Source organism: Archocentrus centrarchus, chromosome 4, assembly GCF_007364275.1.
Source record: "Archocentrus centrarchus isolate MPI-CPG fArcCen1 chromosome 4, fArcCen1, whole genome shotgun sequence".
Taxonomy (NCBI): domain Eukaryota; kingdom Metazoa; phylum Chordata; class Actinopteri; order Cichliformes; family Cichlidae; genus Archocentrus; species Archocentrus centrarchus.
Window position 1 is genome coordinate 25,090,174 of NC_044349.1, and position 18,328 is coordinate 25,108,501.

General features: G+C 41.3%; 1 protein-coding gene across 1 annotated transcript in view; it reads left to right on the top strand.

Moving 5' to 3' along the window:
• Window positions 1-18,328, top strand: part of polrmt (polymerase (RNA) mitochondrial (DNA directed)) — a 57,280-nt gene that overhangs the window by 11,425 nt on the left and 27,527 nt on the right. Inside the window, exons 6-13 of the mRNA XM_030727495.1 lie at window positions 1,248-1,397; window positions 3,317-3,484; window positions 3,997-4,167; window positions 9,686-9,925; window positions 11,508-12,293; window positions 13,590-13,712; window positions 14,644-14,766; window positions 17,298-17,477. Of these exons, the coding sequence (XP_030583355.1) occupies window positions 1,248-1,397; window positions 3,317-3,484; window positions 3,997-4,167; window positions 9,686-9,925; window positions 11,508-12,293; window positions 13,590-13,712; window positions 14,644-14,766; window positions 17,298-17,477 (1,941 nt within the window). The remainder of the gene's footprint in view (window positions 1-1,247; window positions 1,398-3,316; window positions 3,485-3,996; window positions 4,168-9,685; window positions 9,926-11,507; window positions 12,294-13,589; window positions 13,713-14,643; window positions 14,767-17,297; window positions 17,478-18,328) is intronic.

The window sequence follows — 18,328 nt, forward strand, 5'->3', positions numbered from 1 at the left end:
AGGCAATAAACATGGCATGTATTGATAATACTATAATATGATATTTTTTGTACTTTTTATCATATCCTTTTATATATCCACGTAGAAAGGCTCATTGAGAATCTGTTTTTCAAGAGAGACGTGTCCAAGAGGGCAGCATAAAGTGTGACAAATATAACATGAGTACAGAAACAAACGCAACTGACATTCAGTACAGGCAACCAAACAACAAGCATCTCAATGATGTGCAATAACACATCAAGAACAAGAGAAACTTCAAAAGCAGCCACGTTGACCAAGAGAGCTATTCTTCTAGTTAACTAGTTCGGACAGTTTCCGGTTCTTCTGTAGATTATTCCAGGAAACAAGGTTGTGCATTTAAAAGCCTTTTTTCCTAATTCTGTACTGACTCTGGGGAGAAACATTTGTAAAATATTGTGAGAGCATAGACCATACTGGTTGTGGTTTTTACACACGTATGAATACAGATAAGAAGGAACCAGTAAAAGCAGAGATTTACATATATAAAAACCAACCAATGGGAAAGTCTGCAGGTGAACAGTGTCTGACCTCCTAAGGTATTGGCCAAGTACAACGAGCAGATCACCGCAATTCAGGAAAGCTAAAAAGTTGCTGAAGTCAATTTATTCCAAAAAGTTTAAAGTTCCGGAGCAGCTGGAACTTTAAACTGGATAAATCTAAATATTAAAGGTTTCTGTCTCGTAGACTAATAAAGGAGTTGTGGAACTGCTTCAGTTTGTCGCCAGATCAAAGGGAAATTACTTTTATTGATTGAACAGGAATTCTTGATGTGTGCTCTAGTTGCTGCAACTCCAGCAGTGTAAATGAGACTTAGCAGCAGATTAGAATCAAATATCAAAACATTTATAACATTTTCTGCATCAACAACTGAAAGCGTGCAGTGACGATGCAAAACACAGTTGGCTCAGTTACAGTTTTACAGCTGGGCTTCATTCCTGGTGTTAGCAGGGAATGACTTAACAGTTTGCACATACAAAAGGTGTTCCCCCAGCAGTGACTCTACACTCAACTTAAAACATGCTGTAAATAAAAGAATCAGTGAAAACCTGTTGCCTCCGGCTGATTTCAAACTGGAGCAGAATTAGATAAGTGACTAAAAAGACGGATTGATGATTGAGGTTTTCTGTTTTTAAAGATTAGGCTCAGAGCAAGAAAGGTTCTTAATATTATACTGTACAAGATATTATTTCTGTCTTTTTGATGTTTGTTTACACGTTATGTTTTAGAGGGCAGACCACACCTACCCCAAACTGGACTTCACACAGGAGGATCTTCAGGAGCGTTTTAAACATCAGCTGAGCGTGGAGCAGGCCTGCACCATCACCATCGGCTCTGTGGAAGCCGCCAAGCCTGTCACTGAAAACATGGTCAAAATGGTAACCAACCTCAACCAGTCTGTTTCCCCTTTTTCATCTGCAGCGTATCCTTTATATTGACTGTCTTGTAAATACAAAGTGCGATGATGCTCAAAATCACCAAATCCCAGACTGTAGTATAATGCAATAAAATGAAAAAGATTCAGTTGTTAATGACACAGGGTTTGTTGTTTTGTCTTAGAACCAGTATTCATCTTAATTGACACAAGGATTCAGGTAAATGGTACGCTGTATTAGAGTTCGGCAGTATAATAGAATTGGCCTGCGGTGTAATTTTGTAAATGTAAATTTATTAAGGTTCACATTTCACACATTGTTGTGTGCTATGGTCTTTGCTTTGTTAATGTTAGTAATGGTAAGTGAATTGTATGTAGTTAATAAGGTTCCCCTCTCAATATACTCTACATAGCAGCCTTTATGGCAAACATATGTGTTTTGTTGCCCACTGAAGAGCTACAGCAGAGATGTGTGTGTGGTGGTTTATGCCTTTTAAAGAAAGGTGTTGTTCACAATAACTTTTTTCCCTTTTTTGGGTTGTTGGAATGAAAGGAATTGCTTCATTTTTGCTTTAAGAACATTGGCCTTTTTCCTGTTTTCTGCTGTCAGTTTGTCTCTTTAAACCACAAAAAGCCTGCAAATTTCCAGCAAAACACAGCATACTGGAACACACTGTAATGTGTAGACTGTAGAGGATGTGTATCTTCTCAGCAGTAATCTACCATGCCATCTTTTGTTTTTTGATATAATTATGATAGATTTTATGATGTTTTATTGAGAGATTCTTTTTCTGTGATATAAACTTTGAAATGATAGGCATGCAGTCCTGACAGGTTAGATGAAGAAACATTGTATTCCTGTGGTGTACCTTTTTTCGAACTCTGGCATTTACAGTCTTGGCTGGCCCATCTGTCTCTGCAGATGGGCTATGTGGGAAGCGAGCAGGCTGGGAGTCCCTGGTGGTCAGGAAGCATTTACAGACTGGCAGGGCAGAATAATAATGTATTGTAATGGAGGCCGCTGGGGGAGAATGCAGAGTCACCCCTCCATTCACAATCCAGACTGGGTCTCCGTTTCAGTCAAACTAAAGAGAGAACATTAACACTTACTTACACACGGTTATGCAGATTGTACTTTAGCACAAGTAATGTAAGAGTAATATAAAAACCTGGCTTAAATGACACATCTGTTCTTGCAAATGAAGCTTTGTAGATAAAATAAGCTATGATAAGGTAAATTCTAAGTTCGCCTAACAAGTGAAAGGGCTTACCTGGTCCATGTTACTCTTCATAAAGCACAGCTTGTTTATAGTATGGCTTAAATTTGTCACTGTACTGTATTTACTTTAAAGTGATTGTGACCTCTCTTTATAATAGGCTGTTGTAACACCTTCTGGTTTAAGCTACCTACTAAAGCAGTATCCATTTTTTCATTAACTCTTTTACAAGATTATGTGTATATTTACATGTCCTAATTGCTTGAACTAATTGATCAATAATAAATTTGATAAATTCAAATGGCAATTTCTACCGGCCAGACTCTGAAAACAGCAGAGTTGGCTCCTCCTTTCTGTTTTAGCCTTAGAAAAATAAGTGTTTGGCCCAGTTGTGTTTTCTCAGAAGGATAGTCTCTTTTCACACTGTCATTTGGATGTATCTAGGCTAAACAAGCTTAACCATCTAATGAAATTCATGGTCATGTTGTGTGACTTCTGTCCAGTGAGATGTGACCATTTCTGCTGCCTCACATTTCAAATCATCTTCCATTTGGATCGTGTAGTATCTGATAAAAGCTTTAGGATTTTTTTTGTTTTGTTTTGTTTTCTCCTCGTCTAATGATTTCACCCAATCCATCCTTTATGGCTTTACTGCTATCAGGCACTGTCATGAGATGGATGACTTCCCATTGTGTTGTCCTTTCAGAGGGAGCTGCTGGCAGAGCAGCGGATAGAATGGCAGAAGATCCTCCTCCAGGCCCTGAGGGAGAGCAAAATGATCCTGGAAAAAAGCAACATCAGGGACTACAGACTTAACCTTTATCCCTATCTCTGTCTGCTGGAAGATAAAGCGTATGTTGACATCATGATACAGGTAATACAAGCCACCTAACCCGGCCTACCTCTCAATGAAAAGCCAGAATTTTAAGCTATAACAAAAACCTGTCTGTGCTTTGATAAAACGTATTTGATTGATAGCAGCTTTATTCTACTACAGCAATACAAAGAGGTCTGTAGTGATGTTTTCTCTTTTGTTTTGTCATTGTTGTTGTAACACAACCAATATGGGGGAAAAAACACAAATCAAGTGTGTGACAGTGACAGCACCTATCAAAACAACAGATTTTGGCAGCAAAGCAGGGCACACTTTGATCAGATACCTTTGCTTCCAATATAGGGAAATGCACGGTGTGAGAGCCAATTCTGAGAAGACCACTCTCACTATGATTTTCACCTCTGGCAGATACCCCCCCCCCCCCCCCCCCCCCCCAATCCCCCAATTAGACTAAGACCTTACAGAAGCTTCAAACAGTCACTTGTTCTTTTTTATGTGTCACACATCTTTTCGTGTTTTTGACCTTTTGAACTGTGTCTTCCTTTGTCCAGAGTGTTGTCAACTTGCCTCCTAGTGGAGAGTCGCTGAAGATCTTAGCTCGAGATCTTGGCAACAGAGTCTACACCAAGTACGCTGTGCGTCAGAAGCACCAGAATCAGATGGTGGAAAAGTTGGGCAGCATTTACAATGCCTACACAGACCTACTTGCCAAAGATACCAAGGTAAAAACAAAACAACAAAACCCCATGCTTTGGATGCTGTACAGCGTGGCAGTGGTATAAACTGAAGTATGCTGCAGTTACTGCTGATTTAAAATCACAGTACAGATTTCTAAATTATAATCTTCTGTTTTTTTTAATCATCAATTGTTGATTCTTGTCTTTCATTGCACAGCACTGCTATCATTTTGTATCTTATTTTGCTCCCGGAAGCCCGACTGAATGACTTTGTTGTTTAATCAATTAAACTAGAATATTTCCGATTATTATGAAGCTGAATGTTGTGGTCATAACTTAAGTAAACTCTGTTTACAACCTTGTTCTCTAGCTCATTGACATGCTGTTTAGTCCTTTTAGTAAAATCAAGGACTGTTTTTCCTCAATGGGTCTTTACAGCCACAATCACTGACTCAGTGTTTTGATGGTTCTGGTGCCCTGGGGGAAAACACGAATGCCATCAAGACTATAATGAGCAAGAGCTCATTATACTCCACCAGTTAGTTAGACTACAAGTTAGTTAAGGTGTTTGTTTTATGTAAGGTGCTTTATATGCAGCCTTTGTAGTTAAAGTGATGCCAATTATAGTGTTTTTCATTGTTGTTTTGACAGCTAGCGTTAGTTTAAATTCTCTCTTGTCCAAGTTCTCACTTTACATTTTCAAGCATCCATGTTGAAGCTAAACATCAGAAATGTTTGACAAAACTCCCTGATACTGAAGGCTGGCCTTGTTTATATACACAAACTATTATCACAACCTTCTGTATAGCTCAATACTTAAAACTGAGTGATTTCTAAAATATGAGCCAAACCTGGCTGTAATCATAAACTTACATAAAAGATGGATGTAGCCACCATGAAACAACCCACTGGTTTTAGACTTTGAGCCTTTTGAGAAATTATTTTACCAACAGACGTTATCATATTTGGAGGAGTGGGTGGATTGCAGAGTTATCAGCTAACACTAGCTACCCTGGTTAGTAAGTTGCATTCATTCAATGGATGCAACACACAGGCACATGTATGCTAATCAGCAACAGACCAATAAAACACAAGAGTTTGATGCTCCAGAAGCAAAGCACAATCTTCTAGAATGGCCTGTAACACACAGTGAGCCATTGTATTTGGCAGATAATTCCATTAAAATGCTCAGAAGTCAAGAGGGTCCGGTCGGTGATGGTGGTGAGGCCTAGAAGGCCCTAATAAGCTACAGCTCTTCAGTTCTCGCAGAGAACTGAAGAAGCCTTTTTTGGATGAGAGGTGAAATGTCTTCAAGAACTTAAAGAAGTTTAGTCACCTTTGTTTTTTTTTTTTTCTTTTTTTCAAGCTCCAGAGATGACTATGACCTGGATGTCTGAAAACCTGTACAGACATGCTGCTTGCTGAGTTTGAAAACCTATCAATTGCAGGAGCTATGCAATTTTTTTTTCAGCCCCACAGGTTGCCGTTTGACTGTAGCGTAAATTCAAAATTAAAATTAAGATTTAAGATTTAAGATAGTGTTTATTTGTCACATGCACAGTTATACACAGTACAATGCACAGTGAAATGTATTTTGTACCTGCAACCATATATACACACACATATAAATAAGAAGAATAAAAATTAAAAAAAAAGTAATTCACACTATACTCTATATACTATACACTATACACACTTTTATAAATTATAATATTTACATTGTGCAATAATGGTCCAGTTAGGGCTCAGAGTTGAGCAGACGGATGGCTTGTGGGTAAAAACTCTTCTTCAACCTTTCAGTCTTAGCCCTCAGGCAGCGGTAACGCCGGCCTGATGGGAGCAGGGAGAAGAGAGAGTGTCCGGGGTGGCTGGGCTGTTTTAGGATCTTCATGGCCCTCAGCCTGCACTGCTTGGTGTAAATGTCCTGCAGGTTGGGGAGGGTGGTTCTGATGGTCCGTTCAGCTGAACGAACCACCCTTTTTAGGGCCATGAAGTCCTGCTTGGTGCAGTTTCCCATCCAGGTGGTGATGCTCCCACGCATGATGCTCTCGATGGTGCAGGTGTAAAAGTTCCTGAGCACCTTGAGTGGGAGCTTGAAGTCTCTCAGCCGCCTGAGGAGGTAGAGACACTGTCTGGCCTTCTTCACAGTGATGTTTATGTGATGAGTCCAGGACAGGTCCTGTGAGATGGTCACTCCCAGGTATTTGAAGGTGTCCACTCTTTCCACCTCAGCACCACTGATGACAAGTGGATGGTAGTCCCTCTGCTGCTTCCTGCTGAAGTCCACGATCAGTTCCTTTGTTTTGCTGACGTTGAGCAGGAGGTGGTTCTCCTGGCACCAGTTCTCCAGGCGGGAGACCTCTCTCCTGTAGGCTGTCTCCTCATTGTGAGAGATTAGTCCCACAACAGCAGTGTCGTCAGCAAACTTGATGATGACGTTGGACTCTGACGTGGCCTCGCAGTCATGGGTGTACAGTGAGTACAGCAGAGGGCTGAGCACACAGCCTTGGGGGGATCCAGTGTTGAGGGTGAGGGAGGATGAGGTGAGGTGACCCACTCGTACCACCTGTGGTCTGCTGGTCAGGAAGCTGTGAACCCACCTGCACAGGGATGGGCCCAGGCCCAGGTCCAGCAGCTTAGAGACCAGCCTGGAGGGAACTATGGTGTTGAATGCTGAGCTGTAATCTACAAACAGCACTCTCACATAGTTCCCCTTACCAGTGTCTATGTGTGAAAGGGTCTTGTGGAGGAGGAAGGATATGGCGTCATCTGTGGATCTGTCTGGCCAGTATGCAAACTGTAGTGGGTCGAGGGTGGTGGGCAGTGAGGAGGTGATGAATGTCTTGATGAGTCTTTCAAAACACTTCATCACCACAGAGGTGAGCGCTATGGACCTGAAGTCATTGGGGCTGCTGGGGTGTGGTTTCTTTGGGACAGGGACTATAATGGACTTTTTAAAGCAGGTGGGAATCACACACAGTTTCAGTGAGAGGTTGAATATCAGTGTAAACACAGGTGCCAGCTGGTCAGCGCAGGTCTTAAGGACACGTCCACTAATACCGTCTGGTCCAGCCGCTTTCCTGGTGTTTACACGTCTAAACGCCCTCCTCACGTCGCGCTCCGTCACAGTGAGTGTCTCCGCCCCTCCGGCCGGGAGCGCAGCGGGCTGTCGGCTTCCCGACTCAAAGCGCGCAAAGAAGATGTTGAGTTCATCAGCCAGAGAAGCGTCGGCACTCACCGGGTGTGTGTGTGGTGCTTTGTAGTCCGTGATGGTGCGTAGTCCCTGCCACAGTCCCCTGGAGTCAGACTGTTGTAGTTGCTGTTCCAGTCTGCGGCCGTAGCGATGTTTAGCCTCTTTCACCGCTCTGCGGACGTTGTATGATGCAACCTTGTAGTCCTCCATGTTCCCAGAGGCGAGGCCGGAGTTGTAGGCAACGGTGCGGGACCTCAGGGCGTCGCGGACAGATTTATCCACCCACGGCTTCTGGTTGGGAAAAGTCCTGATGGTCCTCCTAAGTGAAGTGTCTTCAACAACTTTCCCAATAAATCCCACGACAGTTTCCGTAAACTCCTCGATGTCTCCACCCGCGCTGCTGCGAAACATGTCCCAGTCGGTTGAATCCAACGCACCCTGCAGAGCGGCCTCTGTTTGATCAGACCACCGTGTCACTTCTCTCACAGCAGGGGGTTCCTGCCTGAGCCGTTGTTTGTATTTCGGCATGAGAAGGACAGCGGTGTGGTCAGACTTCCCAAAAGGCGGAAGAGGCTTTGCTTTGTAGCCCTCTTTGAATGGAGAATAGCAGTGGTCTAGGGTCCTCTCTCCTCTGGTGGGGCAGTCGATGTGTTGAATCAATTCCGGTATCACCTTTTTCAAGTTTGCACTGTTAAAGTCCCTGGCTACGATGAGAGCCGCATCACGCTGGTTAGCCTGATAGGTGGAAATAGCCTCATGTAGCTCGGATAGTGCAGTGTTTGTGTCCGCCTGAGGTGGAATATAGACGGCGCTGAAGATGACCGAAGTGAACTCGCGGGGCAGGTAGTGGGGGCGGCATTTCAGGGTTAGGAGCTCCAGGTTAGGTGAACATGATTGTTTCAGGGGGACAACATTCCTACTGTCACACCAGTTGTTATTAATCATTAGGCACACACCTCCTCCTCTTGATTTTCCAGACTCACTCGTTCTGTCCGTGCGATGAACACTGAAGAACTCCGACGGCTGTACGGCGTGGTCCGGTATGAGGGGGGTCAGCCATGTCTCCGTGAGACAGATGATGTTGCAGTCCCTTATGTCCCTCTGAAACTGTATCCTGGCCCTGAGTTCGTCCAGCTTGTTATCCAGTGACTGGACATTAGCCAATAGGATGCTCGGCAGTGGCGTTTGGTGCGCTCTGCGCCTCAGCCTCTCTCTTACTCCGGCTCTTTTCCCTCGGGGCCTTGTCCGTGACCTGGGTGCTCCGCGCCGTCCTTTGTTTGTGCTGGCCCACTGGAAACGCAGTATCTCCTGGGGCCAAGTCGGGTCGGGAGAAAAAGGTGTCAGAATACAGCCAGAGTGCTGTATTCTGTCCGTGCGACAGAATTCTGATATTATTCTGATATTAAAAAGAGTCTGTCTGTCATACGTGATATGACACAGAGCAGGCAGAATTATAAAGTCCAGAATTAGAGCTAAACCTAATATATACAAACAAAGCGTAGGAGCAGGTAGTTATAATGAAAAAAGTAATCAGAATAAATAATAAAAAGGATTTGGATTGACTGCATGCTATTCCTCACTTATCTGATCTAGTATCTCATCATGGTTTAGAAAGAGTGCAAATGTGTGGTGATCTGTGACATGGCTAAAGGAAAGTGGGGAGTCAACATCAACAAGTACATCAAATCAGTAAAAACTTGTTTGTCCATCGGTTTTGTTATTAAAAGTTTCAGAGTTTGAACTTCAGCATTCTTACATTTGTGAATGGTTAATATAGCTTGCAGTGAGGAGCGCTGACTTGCAGCGTGTTAAGACTTTAATTCGCAGTAGTCAATCATTCAACCAAATTTTAGATTTTTCTTCTTCTTCTTTGTTTTGGGGTTTTTTGTGATTACTGGCTGTCCATGTATGACCTCAAGCCTGGTAAAAAGATTTAGATTTTTTTTTTCTGGTGGTGTCCTGTGTTTGAGTCTTCTCCTCTTTTAGTCTGAATAACCAAAAGTAACAGAGCAAGAGATTAAGTAACTGTGGGCCAGTGGAAATTTTAATCACTAACAAACAAATACAGAAGAAACAAAAAATGCAAAGCTTACATGAAGTCATAAATATAAACAGGGCTTGGATGCCCATCCAATCAGTCTTGGTGGTAGAGAGGATGCAGGACCTAGGGAGACGCAGCATAACAGCAGGGTGCAGAGCAAACATAAGCACCAGTCCTGGACAGTGGCTTTCTCAAGCTAATTTGCATAAAGCAGAAAGTATTAAAAAAATGGTTGAAACATTGAAGCTTGATGTCTTCAAAGTGTTAACATAATCACACACCTTCTTTGCTAAATTAAAACAACCAACTTTTTTCTCCTATCCCTCTAGGTATATGACATCCTTCCAAGGGAACAATGGTGTAAGCTGGAGATGGAACAGATTTCAGGACCTACGTTGCAGGGAGGCGAGACAAGCTGGCCATACATAGTAACTCTGGAGCTTGGCACGTACTTGGTGGATATAATGGTTAAGAATCTCAAAATTAATAGCGACATCCTGAACCCAGCCTTTGACAGGAAACTCATCCCCATCCTCTACCACATGTACACATTTCGGAGCATCCGACAGGTACAGTGAAAGTGCAATTCTTTCCGAGGGCTCTCTTGGTCTGTTCCACAGAGATATTATGGAAGCATATGATTTGATAACCTAGGGTTGGTGGTGACTCAATTAAAGTCCTGACTAAACAGGAGTGTTGACAGTGGTTCTCTTGGTTTGGTTCTTTTGCCTTGGTTAGGTTCTTTTTTCCAATGCGGATCGAGAGAAGTCCAATACTATTTGATAATCTGATAACAGGATTTATGAGTAATAACCGAGACCAAGAACAATATACTTTCAACTGAGATTTATATGAAAAAATGGCCGAGGATTAGGGTTATAGGGATCTCCTGGAAACTAGTAAAAAGTATTCAGATGGATGGAAAACTGTTTTTACTGTGATTATAAGGACCCTCCATCAGCCAAACCAAATCAAACTAATTGTGAATTTTTAATAATTATGTACAGTTAGTCTGATTAAATGATTGACCCAGTAGAGTTTAAGAAGAGCAGACTTTCCATTAAAAGAAGGAAGCCATGCAGAAGCAAAAACAAAGGAAAAAACCTTAAAAGGCTTGACCTTCCCTTTTTTTTCTGTTCTAAAGCCTGTTACCTTGAACACTTGAGCACCCTCCTATCCAGTGTGAAGCTCAAAAGACTGTGTTTTATAAAACCATTTCCCCACAGTGTGAATTGGCTAAGGGAACAGTTGAGTGAGATGAATAGGTCTCAGGCTAATCCCTTTTTTAGTGTCCCCTTAATTGGCTTGCTGATTTAGTGCCACAGGACCCTGCAGGAGGGCGAGGCAACGTACTGGGGGGGAAAAGGCACAAAGAGAGCGAGAACTGTGGATTTTTGAGACCTGATGCACCTTGGCAGTGGGGCATACTATTGCTGAATTTCATTCTTGTGTAATTTTCTGTCACTCTTTGTTCCGTTCTAGCTTCTGTTCTCTTATTCTTCCTTTCTCCCTTCTTTCCCTCTGTGGAGGTTAGCCCATCAGGGAGCATCTTAATGATTTTACCGCGCAGCATGAAAGTCTGACTCATTCGTGGCCTTACCCCCCCCCACCCCCTCACTGCAATAACTCTGTAACATTAAAGCCCTATCCTAGGAAAAACTATCATCCCTAGTTTAATGCCCTGATTCTGGAGCAGGTTTACCATTTAGCAAATGTGGTAACAATTAAATTTTTTTTTTTCAAGTTTTATGGCGCTACAGTTGCCCATCTTATTGTGATTTTCAGTGGTATTTATTTATTGATTTATTGATATGAATGGAGGAATTGATATTATTTCCTTTTTATCTCTGCTGTTAATTTTTTAATGCATGATTCAAATTATAGGCTGTTGAGGGACGTACATGTCAGTTATGGTTTAAACTGCTTTAAAACAGAAGTCTAAATGTGTTGCTGTTCTACTTTTATTAATCAGATTTGCACTTGATATTAACCATACTCTGTCAAGATTAACTTGGTTTCAAAATTAACTGAAACAGTCCCTTTCATGTCATTGTAATTGAAACAGCCATCTCTGTTTATTGGTCTGGCTGCTCTTTTTTTTTTTTTTTTTTAAGTTTGCAGCTGATTTTCTTGTGATGTTTTACCCACCAGGTTGGCTTCATCAAGCCCCATCCCATCCTTACTCAGATGCAACAGGAAGCCATGGAGACCAAGTTGACTTTTGACTCCTATGTGATGCCGATGTTGTGCCCTCCAGTGCCCTGGACATCAGTCAAGTTTGGAGCATACCTGCTCACACCAACTAAGCTGATGCGCACAGTAGATGGGGCCACCCAACATGAAGAGCTGTTGGAGAAATCTCAGAATCTTCACGCTGTCCTCGACTCTCTTAATCAGTTGGGCAACTGTGCCTGGAAGATCAACAAACATTTGCTAGACATTATTATCTCCATCTTTAATGATCGTGGGAGCGATAAGCTAGACATTCCACCTCCTCTGTCAGAAGCCCCCAAAATACCCCACTTCAACCCACAAGATCCCACTTATACAGCTAGTGAGAAGGCCCACATGAAAAGACAGGTGATCAGTGCCAAAAAGAAATGCAGTGAGATGCACAGCTTACGCATGGATGCTCTCTATAAACTCTCCATCGCCAACCACATGCGAGACGAGACCTTCTGGTTCCCTCACAACATGGATTTCAGGGGACGTACCTACCCATGTCCTCCGTACTTTAATCACCTAGGAAGTGATGTCACACGGGCAATCCTTGTGTTTGCAGAGGGCAAGCCCCTTGGTCCCAAGGGTTTGGACTGGCTAAAGATCCACTTGGTTAATCTGACAGGATTGAAGAAGAGGAGCTCACTACAGGGGCGACTGGAGTATGCCAACACTATTATGGAGGACATACTAGATTCTGCTGACAACCCACTAAATGTTAGTCATTGCTGTCCATTCATAGCTTAGTTCAGAAGAAGTTCCACATACATTTGTGGTCAGAAGTTTATAAACACTCATCATGGGCATGAATGTCATGGTAATTTGGGAATTTTGTTGGTTTCTTTGAACTGTTCTTTTTCCACGGTGGAATGATTGCACAGCATACATCTTTATTGACTTCAGAAAACAAGAATTTGGTGAACTAGTTAATTTTGGATTTTCTCTATTCCACACAGGGTCAAAAATATGCATACAGGCTCATATATATACATACACTCTCTGAAATCTTATAAGTGGTGCTGAAGGTTCTACAGTGTCTTAACTTGACAATGCCAAGGCCTATTAACTTCTCATCATGATTGAATACAAAGTAGTTTCTCTTTGCCAACATGAAAATGATTTGATTGACAGCACTCATTGGATTGACCAATACTCATAACAATGGCCAAGGAACTCAGTGAAGATCTAAGAATTGTAGATTTACACAAGTTAGGAAGGTCTCTTGGAGCCATTTCTAAACAACTGCAGATTCCAAGATCAGCAGTTCAACAGTATCAGCATCAGCAGTATGTTTGGAGGAGTAAATGTGAGGCTTTCAAACTGTCAAGTATGTTGGTGGTACCATCATGGTCTGGGGCTGTCAGTGCTGCTGGTGCACTGCACAAAAGTGGATGAATAATGAAAAAGGAGGACTACCTCAGAATCCTTCAGCTTCAACAGACTGACAGTTGAAACTTAGACACAGTTGGGACAATGATCCCAAACACACATCAGAACTGGTTTTGGAATGATAAAGCAGGCTGACATGAAGCTTCTGGAATGGCCTTCCTAAAGCCCAGACTTAAATCCTGTTGAAACTTTGTGGACTACACTTTAAAACGGTTTCTGTGCCAGGAAACCAAGCAGTTTAAATGAACTCTACCAATTTTGCCGAGAAGAGTGGTCAAATATCCAGCCAGAATTATGCCAGAAGCTTGTTGATGGCTACCAAAAGCAGCTGGTCAAGGTGCAGATTGCTAAGCCCCAAATTACCATAATATTCATGCCTATGCTGAGTATATATAAACTTTTGACCTTATTTTCTGTTTATACTTTTGTATAATTTTTTTACATTTGTAAGTACATGCATTATTGCAAAAATGAGAATTACTCAGATAATGCAGATGACACACTGGTTTAACTGCCAGTTTAAAAAGTGAAAAATATGAATATTAGAATGTCTAAAACATTATTCCCTTGAAGAGTTTATGCATGGAGTATAATGTGCTATGTGCTTGTGGCCGTCTTTCTCAGGGTAAAAAATGGTGGATGAATGCAGATGAGCCATGGCAGGCCCTGGCCTGCAGCATGGAGATAGCCAATGCTGTTAGATCTCCTGATCCAGTGAAATTCATCTCTCATTTTCCTGTTCATCAGGTACTGTGAAACACAGAGAGATATATCTGCTTAAAGAGTACCATATCAGTCTATTCATGTCTTAATAAATTATTTAACTTAAAATCTAAAATGTTGAACTATATATATATTCTTTATACTTTGGGTAAAACTATGAAAAACTACAGCATAATTTATAATATGATGTGAATATAAATATAATATAATGCATATAAGTATGCATTATATCTGGCTTATTGTTATAGATTATATAAATAGAAAGACATTATGTAGTATAGACCCTTGTACAAGAGTGCAGTATGTGTTTTCTCTCATTTTTTTACTGTCTTTTCTAGGATGTGGTTATCAACAAATATTTATTAAGTAGAACTGTTAAAGATAGTCACAGAATATCAATCTCTTACAGCATGCTTAAGATTGTGTTCACTGAATGAGTATTGTTCATATTGAAAACATATTTTTGCTGGAACGTCTATTAGAGCTTTACCAACCCAGGAGTGACTAAAAGCATTTGGATAAAGGTTTAGGGCAAGGCCTCCAAATTAGGGCAGATAGTTTTGCAGAAGATGCAATGTTTACTGAAGGGTTTTCTAACATGGAATGAGCCTGTAACGTTATCCTGACTTCTACATTTATTTTATATTTTCATTAATTGCATAATGATATCCCATCGGTGATTGGTCTTGTTCATATAGATGAAGAGGACAGGGTGGACAAGACTGAATATTTATTAGTGCTGATACCCAGATACATACATCTATGTTACATACTCTGGTGGACATCTTAAAGTTTTGCAGCTTTAATTGTGATAAAGTGAAATCCACAGAAAGCCCTTGCTTCTGGGCTGCTGGACCCAATCATTCCTGATCCTTGTGATTCTTTCTCTGTTCTGTTTGCTTCCACAGCACTGCTTTAATCTTTTACTTCTACTTTTCTCCACCTTCTTCTTCAGGACGGCTCCTGTAATGGTCTCCAGCACTATGCTGCTCTAGGCAGAGATGTTATTGGTGCCACATCAGTCAATCTCATGCCCTGTGATGTGCCCCAGGATGTGTACAGTGGAGTTGCACAACAGGTCAGCGCAAGCAGACTGTCTTGTTCCTTTCTTTGAACTGCATAGACTTGCGGTTACACAAATTAATGACAGTTCATTTCAGCTGCTAAGCATGTTGCAGTTGTTCAACTGTTAGTATTCAGAGGGCTCAGTGGATCCCACAGTGAGCGACAGGCTGAGGCACTGAGGTTATATTTTAGTTTAGGTCTTGCATTCAGAAGTGCTTTGTTTCTCATGCTTTGCATCAAAGTGAAGAGAGAGGAGGCTGTCTCATATCTAATGGCTTAAATGGTAAGAGCATGCAATGCTAGTAAAGAATTTTGCTTTATGGGAGCCCGCATGCTTTTAAGAGAGACAGTTTGAAGAGAAGTGTGATGTACTAGCATTTGAGTAAACCAAGTAAAAACATCCACTCCAGGCCGCCCACACACAGTGACTGAATGTGCACTGTCATAGTGTATGTTTACCTCATTGTATTGCAGTTATTGTTAGATGCTATAGGTGACATCAAGTTTGTGAAATAAGAAGCTACATGGATAAATAAATCTTGTTATACATTATATGTTGTACTGTACAATAAGCACTCTCATTGGCTAGTCTGACCTCGTCTCTGGTGGGAGCTGGTGGATAGCTGGGCCAAGATTCCCTGTTCTGAATGCCAGTTATTGTTCACAAATTCAGATTCATTTTAAAAAGCAAACTAATACCCAGACAATGGCTAATGGTTTTGAGATTTCACGTCTGCAAATTCAGTCCCTCTTTTGCTCTCCATATGGACTGTTTATCTGCATACAACCAAAGCCTGCTCATACATGGCTGTCTAAAGTATTTGTGCTACAACTGGACTACAGTCAGACACCTGAAAGTCTTCCCTACAGATTCTGCATATTCCTGTACAGATATTTCATATTAAACAATTAGTAATACTGGCAAGAGTCATGTTACTTAAGACTGTATTAGAAGAAACCTCCAGCAGAACCAGGCTCAGGGAGGGGCAGTCATCTGCTGCGACCGGTTGGGGCTGAGGGGAGAGAGACAGAGATTAATAATAACTAAATGCAGAGTGAAGTATAAACAGAGTAAATAAGGTGAATGAAAAGAAACACTCAGTGCATCATGGGAACCCCCCCAGCAGCCTAGGCCTATTGCAGCATAACTAAGGGATGGTTCAGGGCCACCTGATCCAGCCCCAACTATAAGCTTTATCATAAAGGAAAGTTTTAAGCCTAATCTTAAAAATAGAGAGGGTGTCTGCCTCCCGAATCCAAGCTGGGAGCTGGTTCCACAGAAGATCGGCCTGAAAGCTGAAGGCTCTGCCTCCCATTCTACTCTTAAGTATCCTGGGAACCACAAGTAAGCCAGCAGTCTGAGAGCAAAGTGCTTTCTTGGGGTGATACAGTACTATGAGGTCTTTGAGATAAGATGGGGTCTGATTATTCAAGACCTTGTATGTGAGGAGAAGAATTTTAAATTCTATTCTAGATTTAACAGGGAGCCAATGCAGAGAAGCCAATATGGGAGAAATCTGCTCTCTGTTTCTAGTCCCTGTCAGTACTCTGGCTGCAGCATTTTGGATCAGCTGAAGGCTTTTCAGGGAGCTTTTAGTACAGCCTGATAATAACGAATTACAATAGTCCAGCCTAGAAGTAATAAATGCATGAATTATCTTTTCAGCATCAGTCTGAGAAAGGATGTTTCTAATTTTAGAAATATTGCGCAAATGCAAAAACGCAGTCCTACATATTTGTTTAATATGTGCATTGAAGGACAAATCCTGGTTAACAATGACTCCAAGATTTCTCACAGTGTTACTGCAGGCCAAGAAAATGCCATCCAGAGTAAGTATCTGGTTAGACACCATGTTTCTAAGATTTGTGGGGCTGAGTACAAGAACTTCAGTTTTGTCTGAATTTAGAAGCAGGAAATTAGAGGTCATCCAGGCCTTAATGTCTTTAAGACATTCCTGCAGTTTAACTAATTGATGTGTGTCATCTGACTTCATGGAAAAATAAAGCTGGGTATCATTTTCATAACAATGTATGCAATGCTTTCTTATAATGCTGCCTAAGGGAAGCGTGTATAGTGTAAATAATTAGTGTATGAAGAAAACTCCACATTTACATGAACAAATTGGAGTCTGTTAGATAAATATGATTCAAACCACTGCAGCACAGTACCATTAATACCTATGGCATGCTCTAATTTCTGCAATAAAATGTTATGGTCAACAGTATCGAAAGCTGCACTGAGGTCTAACAGGACAAGCACAGGAACGAGTCCAATGTCAGAGGCCATGAGAAGATATATGTGAAAGTAATTTAAATATTTGTCAGGTTCACAGTTGGTCATAAAACGAAATTTTAGGAAACCATGATAGGCATAGTTAGTTGTTTTTTTTTGAGATTTTAAGGAAAAAACTAAGGAATTTGTTACTAAAGAAAATGTTAAGATGAACTTATAATGATAAACAGGTTATATATGGATACATTTTTGGGGAACCAAAATTGTCCTTGAAAAGACACCTCTTTTAAAAAAAAAAAAATGTTTTTCAGGTGGAGGAGTTACGAACTCGGGATGCAGAGAGTGGACTGAAGATTGCCCAGGTGCTGGAGGGTTTCATCAGCAGGAAGGTGGTTAAACAGACAGTGATGACTGTGGTGTACGGAGTCACTCGCTATGGTGGACGCCTGCAGATAGAGAAAAGACTGAAGGAGATTGATGAGTTTCCCAAGGTATAGCAGTGTTTAAAAAAAAAAAAAAGAGGGTGGTGAGTGAAGGAGTTCCTTCATACACACTACTTATTTTTAGCATGGTATCAACTCAGCATGACAGAGTGGCCCCTCAACACAAGACCTCCTTTGTATATGGGGTTCTTTTCACACCTTCTTCTCAAGATATATATTCTTGCAGCTGCTTTAAACTCCAAAGGTTTTGTGGCATTATTCTTCTGTATGAGTGTAAAGACATTTTAATGCACTGGTAACAGTGGCAACATATTGCACAGTCATCACATTTGACTCTACAGCCATGGGTATTTCAGTAAGTTTGACCTTGACAAAAAGAGTCATACTACACTGTCTCTAAACGAGCTGCATGAAGCCAGAACAGATTCTTTTAATATTTCCTTTGATCAAATTTATTTGTGATCATGTTGCATGGTTGTTTCAGGGAATGTAATTCCAAGTATAGCTGCATATGATATCCTGTGCACAGCCAGCGTGAATCTATTTTTAGTTAGTCGCACTTTGATTTGGTTGGATATGAATGATCTTTTTGTGGACACACTCATTCTGTCAAATGACACCACGACAGGAGAATGAAAGCATTTAATCTTCTTACAATGCTGTAGGCTACTGTCCAACAGCTAGATAATTCCTTATAATAGTTAGTTAATCTCATTGTCTGTATAGATGGGATCAGCATAACTTCACTTTCAGTGTATCTGCTATCTCACAGACTGAGTATTCTGCTAAATGGCTTCTGGATAATGTTCCTAATTGCTTAAACAGGGAATTAGGGGAAAGTGTAATTGTGAGTGATGACGGTGGGATGGATGGTGAAGAGGAGGCAGTGACTTCTGACT